At 41.5% G+C, this 13,439-nt stretch overlaps 1 protein-coding gene across 1 annotated transcript; it reads right to left on the bottom strand.

Annotated features, from left to right (window-relative positions):
- Positions 1–1,025: 1,025 nt before the first annotated feature.
- On the bottom strand, positions 1,026–11,464 carry ANKRD34B (ankyrin repeat domain 34B). The gene is made up of 3 exons (XM_065046427.1): positions 11,173–11,464; positions 10,561–10,825; positions 1,026–6,721 (listed from the first exon to the last, which is right to left on the bottom strand). Exon 3 carries the CDS (start codon positions 6,649–6,651, stop codon positions 5,095–5,097), a length of 1,557 nt encoding a protein of 518 aa, XP_064902499.1. The 5' UTR covers positions 6,652–6,721; positions 10,561–10,825; positions 11,173–11,464; the 3' UTR covers positions 1,026–5,094.
- Positions 11,465–13,439: the final 1,975 nt, after the last annotated feature.

The following is a 13,439-nucleotide window of genomic DNA, read 5'->3' on the forward strand; positions in this document are numbered from 1 at the left end:
TGAGTTCATGTTGGTAACTGAATCCTTGAGTGCTGAACTGTTGATACCTTAGCTTCCTGAGTCCCAGTTTAGTCCCAGTTTAGCTGAGCAGTACGGCTGAGGCAAGCCTGGCTTTGAACTGAAGGTTGGTCAAGACCTCCAGGAATTCCTTTCAGCTTAGATTTATTTTTTATTATTTAATGTCACATTTCGGCTGCTGCCTCGCACACGCCATTGCAGAGGATGCAAAAGGAGTTTTAAGTAATTCTTCTGTAATTCCTGTGGTTTGGTTATTACAAATTACTTTCACCTTTGTTGAGCTTTAACAGATAGTTGCAAGGAATTTGTTTAAGTAAAGAATCTGTACAAAGGAACTGTCCCATCGCCAGAGTGCCTCTGTTGCTTTTGAAATCCTCGGGTTCTGTTGCTCATTCTGTACCAGCAAAAAGAAGCGGGCTTATGTTTTAATTGTCTGAAATGCTGAAGCCAAGGACATTCCTGTGAGGTCTGCACTTGCTTTCAACCGGCCAAAGACATCATTGGCCGAGGAGACACCTGATCGGATAACCAGTGTCCTTCTTCGAAGAAATGGGATTTTGCATACATATGTTCATATATAATGTATATATATACACATAGGCAAGTAAAGTTAACTTGTGCAAAGCAGTATAAGACATATTGTCTTTTAAAAAGGATTAACAGCTGGGTATTTTATCAGAACAATTAGTCATAAAAACTGGAATTTTATTCCTTTCAGTCTGGAAAAAAGAGTTTTCCTAAGGTGTATCCTTAGCAAAGCTGATGCCCTTGAAGGTACTTCAGTGCCAGTAATACCTTAAAGTGAAAATGTGTGGCTGGGAAATATTTTAAAACAGGAAAGCGTCCCTCTAACTAATTTTAACAAACAAACAAACAAACAAACAAACTTGTCCCTTTTACAAATACAGTGTGAATGTTTTTAGCAAGATGGTTATTTGTGACTATTTTTAGCCTTTATGTAATAACCCATGCTTCTGTTACATGAACAAAACAGCCGACTAATGGAATAAGGGTTTACTCATGTAATAATCTCTTTATTTATAAATGCCTGATTTTAGCTGGAAAATAATTAGTTGCATTGCATAACGGACACAGAAAGATGAAGGTCTCATTAAGAGTTGAAAAGAAAACAAAAATAACTTAATGTCTCTTTTAATTCACTGTTTTTCTTCTGTAGCTGCATTAAATTATGGAAATATTCTTTTGGAAGTGATGCATAATTGTAAAAAAAAGAAAAAATCAAACCACAGCAATTCCAAATGCTTTTCTCCTTAAAGCAAGAACACATAAAGTGCAGGGAAGGATATTTGGAAAACTACTTTGAACAACATGCCTGAAACACAACCTTGAAAACTGCTTCTTTTATAGCATTCTTGTGTAATTACTTATTGTTCTTAAATTTGTTAAACCAAACTATGAAGCCTTTTAGGTGATCACTGTTTTTTGTGATGCTAACACTATTTATCTAGAATTTGTTTTCACTACGGCTTCACAGCATTTTGCAGAGAAAATCACAACCAAAAAGTATAAAAAAAAAGAAGTTTTTTACTTATCCAAACTTAGCACATACATTTGAAATCAAAAACCGCACAGGTCACCTGTTTTACTGAAAGGAGTAACTTGCGTTAACAGGAATGCTTACAAAAGTGTCATTTCCATTTTATATAGCTTAAATGTTTAAGGATTTTACGCGCTCAGTTTCAGAAACTCCTCAGTGTCAGCTGTTAGAACTGGTCCAGGTGGTTCTCTCTGGATGGGAAAACCAGCAAGGAAAAAGTTCCAGCGTGTGGTGTTTTCAAAATACATGACAAACACCTGGCAGGTGTTTTGTTGTTTGTAAACTGTAATGTTTTGGTGGGGGAAATTAACATCAGAAATTCAGGTCTTGCTTCAAGTTCTTTGCTTGTAAGACATTATGGATGACTGGAAAATCATGAGGATTAAGACTTCAAAGATGGTAGAAGTGTATTTATCTCCGCTGAAATGAAGCCGACAGAAGAGCATCTCTCACACAATACAAATTTAGCTATGTTGGGTTAATCTAATTAACTGTTCAACTGTCCTGTGTAGAGGCAGCCTGAGAAACAATTACGAGCGAGTACCTTTGGCAGTGACTCAGCATCTCCTCAGTGGTGAATAAAGATGTCTACTAGGGATGTCTATTTCCATATTCCCTGGACGGGGGAAAAATAGCTTTTACTTGTGCATCATAACATCAAGAGAACAAAACGGAAGTGTTCTTCCTTTGAAGGCTGCTTGTAACAATAAACATTAATGTTAACCTTTCACATTGTTTCTGCATCAAAATTAAGCACAAAATACTGGCAACAGTACAAAAGAATGTCATTTCTCAAGACATTTGCCATTTTCCTCCATTGAGCATTTTGTAAAAAATTACCCTTTCAATTAAGGGAGCAGTAATCCCATGTGTGTAGTTAATTTTAAAATCAATACAACACAGATCAGGCTTTACACCTTCAGCAAAGATACCAGTTAGAACACCTCATTTCCTACTTCATTTTTTCTAAAAAAATAATAACATTTCCATTTATAATATCATAAAAAACATTTGAAAGTATATTGTACCCAGTTAATAATGTAATGTTGACATATGCTACACATAATTTCTTTGCCTTAAAAAGGATTCTATGTAATCCTTGTTCCTACCTGAAATATATAGATGATGATCCAGTAACACCTCCTGAAGTAAGACGCAGAACTGAAACATAACCAAATACTCCCTCACCATGTTAATGGCTTTTACAATGCACGTAAGTTCACTTTCAGAGCTTTCTCATTTTTGTATGCTTAATGTTCAAACTCGGATGTTGATTGATTGCTGGGTTTGTTTGTTTGTTTTGTTTGGGTTTGTTTTGTTTTAAGACAGTGAACACCTCTTTGTGTATGTTCAGAAGACAGGGTTTGTCAGCCAATCCAGAAATTACCAAGTGTCTTTGAGTGGCCGAACACTATCTCTAATTAAAAAAGAAATAAATAAAAAGCGACTGGTAGTGATTGGCACCAATCCATCTTGAGGGGTAAAAGACTGAACCAGTGTGGCAATCGTATCTGAGTAAGTGAAACGTGATGGCATTGTGCAGGTCACTGTGGACCTTCTGAGTTGCCACATCCCAAGTTAGCAGATCTCTGATGCAAGGGGAGGGCAAAAGACACCATGGCTTTCAAGGCCATATTTGGTGGCGAAAAAATAATTTTTACAACTGCAATAGAGATTTGCATCTTTCTTTATTGTAGTTACCTTTGAGAGGTTGGCCAGAGGATCCACGGCAAGGGCACCTGCCTTCTAGCAGCTGTCACTAGAGATGGGAGAGGTTTTTGTTGCAAAGTTGATTTCAAGATTTAAACATGTTGTTTCAGATCAGCACTTGGTGTACAATTCTGTTGTGCAGGGATGTAAACCATATTCCTTTACTTTCCCATAAGTCAAATGTTCCCTTCTTCAAAATATGTATAGTATGAACTTTTGGATATTTTTATATTTTTACATAAAAAGGTATTTACATAGACTGTATATAATCCACTTGAAGTTGTCTTATACTAAGGGAAAAGCTGAATAACATTACAGTTATTTGTTAGGTGATGCCAGACTGGGTGAATCTTGACTGAAGGTGCAAGAAGGCAGACAGTACCCACTGTGTATTTTCAGAAAAAAAGTATCTCAGTATACAGAAATTCACATTATACAGACACAATTTCAATACAATTAATTTCTGTGAATTATGACAACACAGAACACTTTCAATATTTCTCAGTCTTCAGGTGATTTATAAAATGCTAAATGTAATACCAGAAATCAACATCTATGAAATATGCACAAAGACAAGGTAGGGGTTTAGGACTGCAAAACACTAAATGGAAAGGAAAAACAGACTTGAGATAAAGATACTTTAAAAAATATGCAACAGCTTGGAGGCAAAAGCATGTGTCTCATCTGTAAGAAATTCAGTCCTCTGCTTTGAATTAAGCAAAATGAGGACTTGGGTCTCCCTGGTGAGTATCATAGATGTCAGATTTTTTTTTAGGTACGTATGAGCAGGACAGAGCTCTTACCTTGCTGCCAAGTGTGTGTGTGAAGTGTCCTCGCTGATCAGGACACCATCTGGGTGTGTGTCCCACCACCTGTATCCTGTCTTGAAAATAAACCCAGGGCTGTGACTGGGGAGAAAGACCCTGCATGATCCAGAGATCTGATTTTTGAGAGTCTGGAACTGCAGAAAATAATTGGACCCCAATGTAGATACAGCTGCTGCCTTTTTTTGTTTGCTTGTTTTAAATAAGCAGATTCCAGCAACTGAATAGCTTGAGAAGCCCAGGCTGATTGACAGGCCTAACTGACAGTGTGAACAGGGTTGGGTCATGTTACATGAGATAACTCAGGACTTCTCGCTCACCATGCTGGCTCCTTGACTCTCCCTGGCAGTGTGTGCTGAACTTGAGCTCTCTGGTGGGCTGCACGGCATCTAAAGCAGGCGCCCAGTCCTCAGCTGGGATCTTCTGGGAGCAGCTGTGCATGGAACACAGCTCTGCAACATCAATTCTATTCAGTCTGTGTGTTGTCAGTCTACATGCAGTAGCTGCCTGAGTACACCTGCCACCGCCCACCCTTTGTGCACACTGGTTGTGTTCAAGATTTCTTGGTATTGCACAGCTCGGACAGAGTCTGTTTGATGTTCAGCATCACACTCAAATGTTTTGTTCCCAAATTCCATGCGTACCACCTTTCTGGCTGGAAAAAGAGTGCGTGTTTGGGGAAACCTTGGAGGGATATTATTTCCAACCTAAAATGAGAGCTGCAGTGCCTAAGACCCTTTGTGTGTTCAGCCTGTCACAGGTTGAACTTCAGTGCTGAAGTTGAAAACGTGATGAAAACGGTACGATAAATATTCCTCATTTTGCAGAAAGCAGCATCATTAGTTGAACGTATCTTTTCAGGTAGTCTCTAAGCTGTTTAACTCATTGCAAGGCAGAGAGCCCTACATTGCAGACCTGCCATCTTTTGTGACGCATCATTACTATCAGATAGTGCAGTGAATTTTGTAACCTTTTAATCCCCTGTTAAAAATTCACTAATTGCTTAATCTGCTCAGTCTGTAATGACTGTCTTCTTAGAAGCATTTTTGTATTTTTGGCCTCCCTGGGGAAAGCAGGTGCTGCTGGTATTAAGTGCTTTTGTCCACAAGAAATCATCCCAGAAACCCTATTTATAAAACTAATATCTGGAACTGGGGGGTGAGGATTCACGTTCAGTGGTGGAAGAAAACCTGGTCTTGTCTGAACAAGATGATCCAACAATAAGGCTCCTGACCCCCGTCTTTCTAGAAAACCTTGATTTCTCCTGCTCAAAGTAACAGGAGGCATGTTCTCCAGTAATTCTCTAGAACTTGATAACAAAGAGTGAGTTGGAGAAAGAATCTTTTTCTTTCCTATCGCTGGCTTGCTGTCTTCTGCGGTATTAGGACTTGGACTAGTAGTTAACTGAGAATCAGAGCTGTAGTGATTTGCTCCCAAATTTCTTTTCTGGATAATACTGCTGAGGTTTGAAATAAAGCTGATTTGTCCTGAACTGGCATCCTTACCCAAAGGAATTGCACTGGGGTTATGTTTCTCTTCCGCATAAGGAGTCTGAGAGTTTATCTCATCACATAAGAATTTCCTTGATCCAGCTTGATCAAAGGTTTTCAATAAATGAGCAGTATCTTTTATGTCAATACTTTGGTGTCTGGTGATGAATCTCTTTGATAAAGCAAGGCCATTGATTTTAAAAGAGAGCTCTTCTTCTGGAGTAATATCCTGAAGTTCTTCTTGTAAAGAGGCAATTTTATTCTGGTGAAACAGCGACGGAGAGCTTTTTCTCCAAGGCTCAGACTGAAGCCGCTGCACTTGTGCCAGCTTGGACCCCGCTTTTGTTGAGCTGGATTTTCTCATCGGTGAAACTGTCTGAGATGAGTTGTTCATGCTTCTTGGATGGTCTAGATCTTTAAAGCTGAAGAGTGCTTTTTTACTTTCATTTGAACTTGAAAGTGGGGATGGAGATGTTTTCAGCTCTATTTCCGATGGGGAAGTACAGGCAGTTGGGGAATGGCATTCCTCTGGGTCTGCAGGAGGCACGTTCAGGTACTGCTTTGTTTTCGGCCTTCCCGATGGGGATTTGTCCGTAGTGATGATGATGACTTCCTTCCCTCGTGCCTTGCAGGCATTAAGAAGGACTGTCAGGGTCTCCTTGTCTTCGGAGTTTATGGCGTACACAAGCGCGGAGCAGTTGGAGTGATCCTGCAGGCTGGGGTCAGCTCCGCTTTTCAGGAGCAGTGACACCACCTCGGGCCCTGCTCTTTCCAGACACGCGTGCATCAAGGCTGTCTTTCCAGATTTGTCCTGTATATTGGGATCAGCCTTGTTTTCCAGGAGGTATTTAACCATTTTTGCCTTGCTGACACTCTGAGAGTCCACATGTTTTGTCCTACAAGCAATCATTAAAGGGGTTTCACCTCTGTCGTTGCTCTCGTTGATGTAGGCACCACCCTCCAGTAACAGCCTGGTGAGGCGAAGGCGGCTTTGGTAGACGGCTCTGATCAGGGAATTCCCCTCTGCTGGCAATTCCATCCTTTCGGTCATCGCAGTTGTCTCACGCCTTTCTCGTGGCTGGAAAGAACAATGGGTTTTCAGAGAAAGTAAAGAGCCCCTCCTAAAAAAAAAAAAAAAAAAAAAAAAAGAAAAAATTAAAAGCATATTTGAATATAATTATAACATTTACAGATGTTTAAAACATGACTGTCACCTTTTTTCTTTTTTTTGACTACTCTCCCTTTTGCACACTGTGCTAAATAAGCTGCCAGAAAAGTTTAATTCTCCACACTCTGATGGCTTTATACTGACTACACCCATGTGGCTGTGTGACAGCTGTACCCCTCCTGATTTTCATCAGTGCAAGGAACAAGAACTGAATTAATCCTAGAGAATTTTTTTTCAGTAATGAGATATTCTTTGGTATATTCACCTATTCTTTCTCATAAATAGACAATGCTAAGCACCTAGAAATTAATGAGAAAAAGAAAGTTCACAGGTCTTAGTAACTATGGAAAGCAATCATTGTAGTATATATTTTTTCCTAAGAAGAATTAAATGGCAGAAAAATAAATATTAATATATTTTATAAGAGTCATTACATTTGTGGAAGTACACTACCTTCCTTGTGCTGCTTTGAAACAAACTTGTCTGAGTGAAACAACCTGTCCCACTCATTGTGGGGGTCCTTGGGCTGAGAGTAGTCTAGTATCTGGGCATGCAGAGAGTATTGACTCCAAAACAAAATAAATGCTCAATAGCATAGAAGAAAATATAGAGGCTTCACACACACAAAAATAAGAGCTTAATGTGGTATAAATAATGAAAGGTCTTGTATGAACATACACCTGCAACCATGGAAGCAACACAGTTAAATTACTTTTATGTGCTTGTTTACCCACATGCAGGGAAAATCTTTAGAGAAAAATAAATGAACACTTAACAGTTTGCAGGGCGATATAATTCCAAGACAACATTAGACATGGATATGACTCTTTACTTTTTATTTAGTGTATTTCTAAATAAAAATATTTAATTAGCTTAACTGCAAAGAAAATTAGCAGAGACTCATTTTTATCTACCATTGAAAGCACTACTAATGTTCTGGTGAATAACTCAGGAGCAATGATTTTGTTGGTTTTCTTCAATATTGGAGCTTTACTTTGAGTTCCAAAATCAAAGGATTACATCAATGTTGCTTGTTCTGAAAGTCCAACAAACAAACAAAGACAGCTGAAATACCTGTGACATATTTTATTAGAGATCCCTCCCCAGTCAGTGTATTTCACTTCACAGCATCGTGTTCTGCAGCTACCAGTGCTTTTGCTAAGCTGCGACATTCAGTGGCTTACCAGTCACAATGCGAACAGATAGATCAATGTGTTAATTAAGTATTTAACTATAATTCAACATAGTAGTTTGCTGATAGGATGTAACAATGGTCATGCGTAGCACGTGTTTTGGTAAGATATCTCGCAATATTTCATACGTTAGAAAAACAAATAAACCACAAACAAAACCAAAACAAACAAACAAGGAGACAAACACATGAGATTAACTGGTTCATCTCTGATAGCATTTATTTCTGGGTTTATGGCCCTCACAAAGAATGTTCATTGTGTACATATGACTGCAGTCCTGTTCTGAGAAATTAAGGAGGATGAAAAAGGGCCAGAACTTCCCTGTCTGTCCTCACAACAATAAACATGCCAGTTCTGACCAGTGGTGAGAACAGAGACACCCCTGTAGTACTATCACCTTCTTTTAACCAGTTGGGTTTGGTTTTGGTGGTTGTTTTTTGTTGTTTTCCCCTCTGTCTTGATAAAAGTTTTTTTTTTAATTTTCTAAGTAATTGCATTGCAATAACTGTAAGGATTCATACCATTATACTGAAAGTACATGATTCAGTAGTGTCTATCACAGCTTTCACTGGTGTCCAAATCGCTATTATGAAAGGCATATTGTTGATAAGTAACATACTCAAGATTTTGAGTCTTCTATAAAAGTAGCGAATTAATTTGTGCATTTAGACTTCCAGAAACAAACTAAAGAGAAATATATTTCAGCACACATGCTGGAATTCTGCTTGTGTCCTCCCTTGTTTTTGACTCACCTGGAAGTCATCAGTGATTTTACATTTCTTTCATATTTATCTAAAGCTCTTACAATACTTAACTGCTTGCTTTACTAAAGTGATGGCATATAGCACTTCCTACACAAATCTTTTTATCTGTTGAAATACTTCTTATGGAGAAAAAAAGATAGATATTAAACAGGCACAGAAAGAGTGATAGTTCAAGTCATGTAGCAGGTCAATGCTAATAATTACACTGTTTTTCTGACATCACATCTGATGCCTCCAATTGCTTAAATTCACCATCTCCATAGACTTTACCAGGACTATTAATGTGAGGGTAGAGGAAGACTAGTGAGGCCAATAGTTAATGTTTGGAGCAGTTTGTGTAGCCAAGATGTTGCATAAACCTGGCTTGGAGAAAGACCAAGATGCTTTTGTGCAGGTAGGTCAGCAGTTCCAGCACGCTTGAGATCTCACCAGGGCTTGCAGGTGTTAATAAATTTTATTTCAGAAATCCAACTAATGGTTATATCCACAGGCTGGGGCTGGCAGGTCTGCAAAGTAGAGTGGCTAATCCCTGAAAGAAGGAGAACAGGCACTTGTGCTGCCTAGGTCCAGCCATGTTAATTATAGGTTGATTTACACTTTGCACTGCAAGGGAGAATGGAGTAGCATGGAAGGAAAGTGGAGAAAGAAATATAAAGCAGAAAATGCACAGGCCACACCAGGACTGAGTACAACCTGCTCCAAAAAAGACACAGCTAGTTATTTAGAAGTGAAAGATCTCAGTTCAGGCAGATTCCCTAAAAGACTAATTTATCTGATAATTTGTCGCAGATGGATGCTAAACAGATTGGTATTATAAAACATCCCTAAATCTAATTAACTGTGATGTTAGAACCACCCCATGTGTTACTGAGGCATCAGGAGTGACACAGCTGCTTTTCAGCTGTGAAGGTAAAGTTGTGCCAAGAAAGCAGTCTGAAGAATGAAGAACTATGCAACCCAGTATTTGACACTGAATCATGAACTGGTCTTTCAGATCATCCACAAATGCCTGGCCTTCTTGTACAAATGATATTCCTGGAACACTCTGTCTAGGAAGAGCTTAATTTAATTTTATTTTCCAAAAACAATACTGTCCGAGATGAAGTAGCAGAAAGCACCTTGTAGCATGAAAATCACGTTTTGAAGTCGACGATGATTTGTTTCCAAGAAGTAGATAGCCAGCGTTGTGGATTAGTGCTGGGTCCTGTCCTGCGGGACAGGGCAGGCTCACAATGTAAGAGTGATATCCCAGAGTCCTCTTCTGATACAGGTCCTGCTGCCATCACAGTGGGAAAACCCACTAACCCTCAAAAAGTTTCAGCACTTCTTCCTCCAACCCTTCCTTCTTTATTTGTAAATATCATTTAATTACTATGAGAACCTCTCCCAGTGCTTTATTACATCTAACAGCGGAAATAATCGCAAAATTGAGGGGGGAAAAGCTGATCAATGTTATAAACAAACACGAAAATAACATTTTCACTAAGTAATGGAGTGCTATGAATCAATGCCCTTGCAAAATACTCCTCACTTTTTCAATGTGAAAGCCAAATTTTGCGTCCTCCGTGCCTCAGCACTCAGAGTTACACAAACAAGCTTCCACACATAGTAGGGTTTAGAGCCTAAAATCAGAAAGAGATGCTTACACACTTAAAGAGCATAAGCTTTTACAGATTTTTGTGACTCCTCACATCCATGTTAACCCTGTAAAATATCTCAGCCAGTATAATGAGAACTCTGAATTCCTACACTGTCGTAAACATGTTGAAATTTATCACATGAGAGTAACTTTTGATTCAAAAATAAACATTCTAATACAGCCAAAATTTCCTCACCTTCCCCCGAAGCTGCCAGAATCACGTCCAGTTTTGGAAAACTAGCCTGTAAAGTGCAATTTTCCATAGTGAAGCGCCCGTCTCTTCAGCCTCACGTTTTCCCGGGATTAACTGCAGGGCGGTCAGGATCCCTTCTCACCCATCTTCTTACTTAGGATCTCCTGCATTTGCACTTTCTGGGAAAGTTCGGAGCAGTCCAGCCAGCTCATTAAGTATCCGTTCCCTGACACAGAATTTATCATCTAACGTTTTTCCTGAGGGAGATCTGGAAAAGAAAACAACAGGGACGAGCAACTTCTCTACAGAGAAGTTACAGAGAACACACCTGAAAAATATAAAGGCAGGCTAAAAGAGTAAGCATGTTAAGGGCTTTTCCATTAAAAACTCAGCAAGAAAGAACGGTGTTTGAACTAAGAGCCCGAGAAAAACGCTTTGCAAGCCAAACACGCACGAACAGACCTTCATCCACCGACCTGAGCCCCTCCTCAGCATTCTGCCCACCCTAACGAGATGTAAAACGTTTAAATATAAAATTTAAAAAAACGCTCGTGTGTGGAAGGCGAAGACCAGGCGACCCCGCACCCAGCGGAGGTGCCGGGGCAGCGTTTTTACCTGTCGCCGTCGGCAGCGTCCGCTCTTCCCGCCTCAGCGCCCGCCGGGCGGGACGGGCCGCCCCGGCAGCGCCCCGGCAGCTCCGGGCGAGGGCAGCGCTCTGTGAGCCCGCACGGCTCCCCCGAGCCCGGAACCGCCGCTCCGCACACCGGCAAGGCGGGAAGGTCCGCTACCGTCCGCTGCCGCCAACACCCGCCCGCCCCCGGGCGATCGCGCAGGAGGCGGCGGCGCGGCCGCGGGAGCGCGCAGGCTGAGGAGAGCAGCGCTGAGGGAGGCGAGGGGCGGCCCCACACCCGCGCTCCTCACACCCCCTCACGGCCGCTCCCTTGCCCAGCTTCACAGCCCCCTCAAACCCGCCGCAAACCCCTCACACAAACCCACACGCCCCCTCATGCTCACCACCATCCACTCTAATACCCCTTCTCACACCCCTCACAGACAAATTCACATCCAGCCCACCCTTCACACATCCTCACCAGCCACCTCACAACCCCTCACACCCACTTCCACGGCCTCTCACACCCTCAGCACCCCCCACCCCTTCACACACACCTCCTCACCTGCTCACACCCACTGCCTCTCACACCCCCCTACGTTCCCAAATCCTCCTTCACACCCCTACACCCCCCACACTTACACACCGTTACACCAACCCACCATCTCCCTCTCTCCCACATGCCTGCACCTCCTCACCCCCAAACACACCTTCACACCCACTCACACCCCTCTGACACCCTCACACCCTGACCTCATCACCTCCACATCCCCTCAGCATGACACCCACACACGTCCCCACACCCTCACACCTGCACACAACCCCGACCCATGGCACCTCCAGTCGTGTGAAGAGTGTGACTACCACCCCTCACAACACAGACAACACTGAGACGTGTTCCGCTGTACTTGTTTACCTGCAGTGAACAACAGAAGTAACCCACCTAAGACCTTCCTTCATCAATTCGCTGCTCTCTGCCAGAATAAATTTAACCGTGTGAAAAGGAGTAAGAGGAAGGTGAGCCCAAAGAGGTGCTTCCTTCAGGTGTCTTCAAGTTTTACCCTACAATAGTCCCCGACTGCTTGGGACAGCAAAACTGCCGAAAAGGCGAAAGATAGATAGATAGATAGATAGATAGATAGATAGATAGATAGATAGATAGATAGATAGAGGAGTTGGGTCCTATCTGCTTGCAGGAGGACTGGGAGGTTCCAGTTTTCTCACGAGGCTTCTTCATTATCACACAACCCTAAATCCATCCAGCCAGTTAATTTTTTTATTCTAATATCACTTTTTTTCTTCTGCAGGAGTACTCATGGACTCTTTTGGAGATGGAGGCCCCCACATCAATATGCCATTACCTGATACCGTGGTTTGTCTCTGCTGCTTGTCCCATGCCAGAAGCAATCTGGTCAAAGCCCGACAGGAGAGTCATTCTTGCTTGACATTTGACATTGCCCACCATCCAATGAACCCAGTAGCAATAAGTCTCAGTTCCTGGGATTTTCTTGCATGGCAGACATATGAAAAGTTAATCCGCAACACCGTTTTAATGGAATATCATTTGGTATGGATTTGTTTCCTGAGAAGTAGTTATGTTTTCCAGAGGGGCCTGGAATCAGCCTCAGCACCCAACAAACTTCAATTAGAAAAAATTTTTCCAACAAAGCCAAGGTGGAGGCTCTTGACCATAAAATCAGAAAAAAATTGCAAAATTCAAAGTTCCTGTCAAATACTAGTATGAATTTCTTCTCACAGTTGCCACATAGCATTTCTCTGAGGTTATCTTAGTGTCTTGGGACCCATTTTTCTAAGCTCATTGTCTCATAGAACTTCTGTTTCTACTAGCCACTTTCAGGTTACTACTAAAACCCTATGAAATTTAGAAGCAAAGTGAAAGAGCCTCCTTGATTTTCATACAAGTTTAGGACACCTTTATAGAATCACAGAATGGTTGAAGTTGGAAGTGACCTCTGGAAGTCATCTGGTCCAATACCCCCTGATCAACCACTGTCACCTAGAGCCACTTGCTCAGGACCATGTCCAGACATTTTTTTAATGTCACCTGCAAACTTCTTAAAGGTACGCTCTGCACCATCATCTAGATCATTAATGAAGATGTTAAGCAGGGCTGGACACAGTATTGACTCCTGGGGTACAGCACTCATTACTGACCTCCAACCGGACTTCATGCCACTGGCCACCACCTTCTGGGCCTGGTTGTTCAGCCAGTTTTCAATCCACCTCACTGCCTGCTTACCCAGCTTATCCA

The sequence above is a fragment of the Columba livia genome, chromosome Z (assembly GCF_036013475.1).
Source record: "Columba livia isolate bColLiv1 breed racing homer chromosome Z, bColLiv1.pat.W.v2, whole genome shotgun sequence".
NCBI lineage: Eukaryota > Metazoa > Chordata > Aves > Columbiformes > Columbidae > Columba > Columba livia.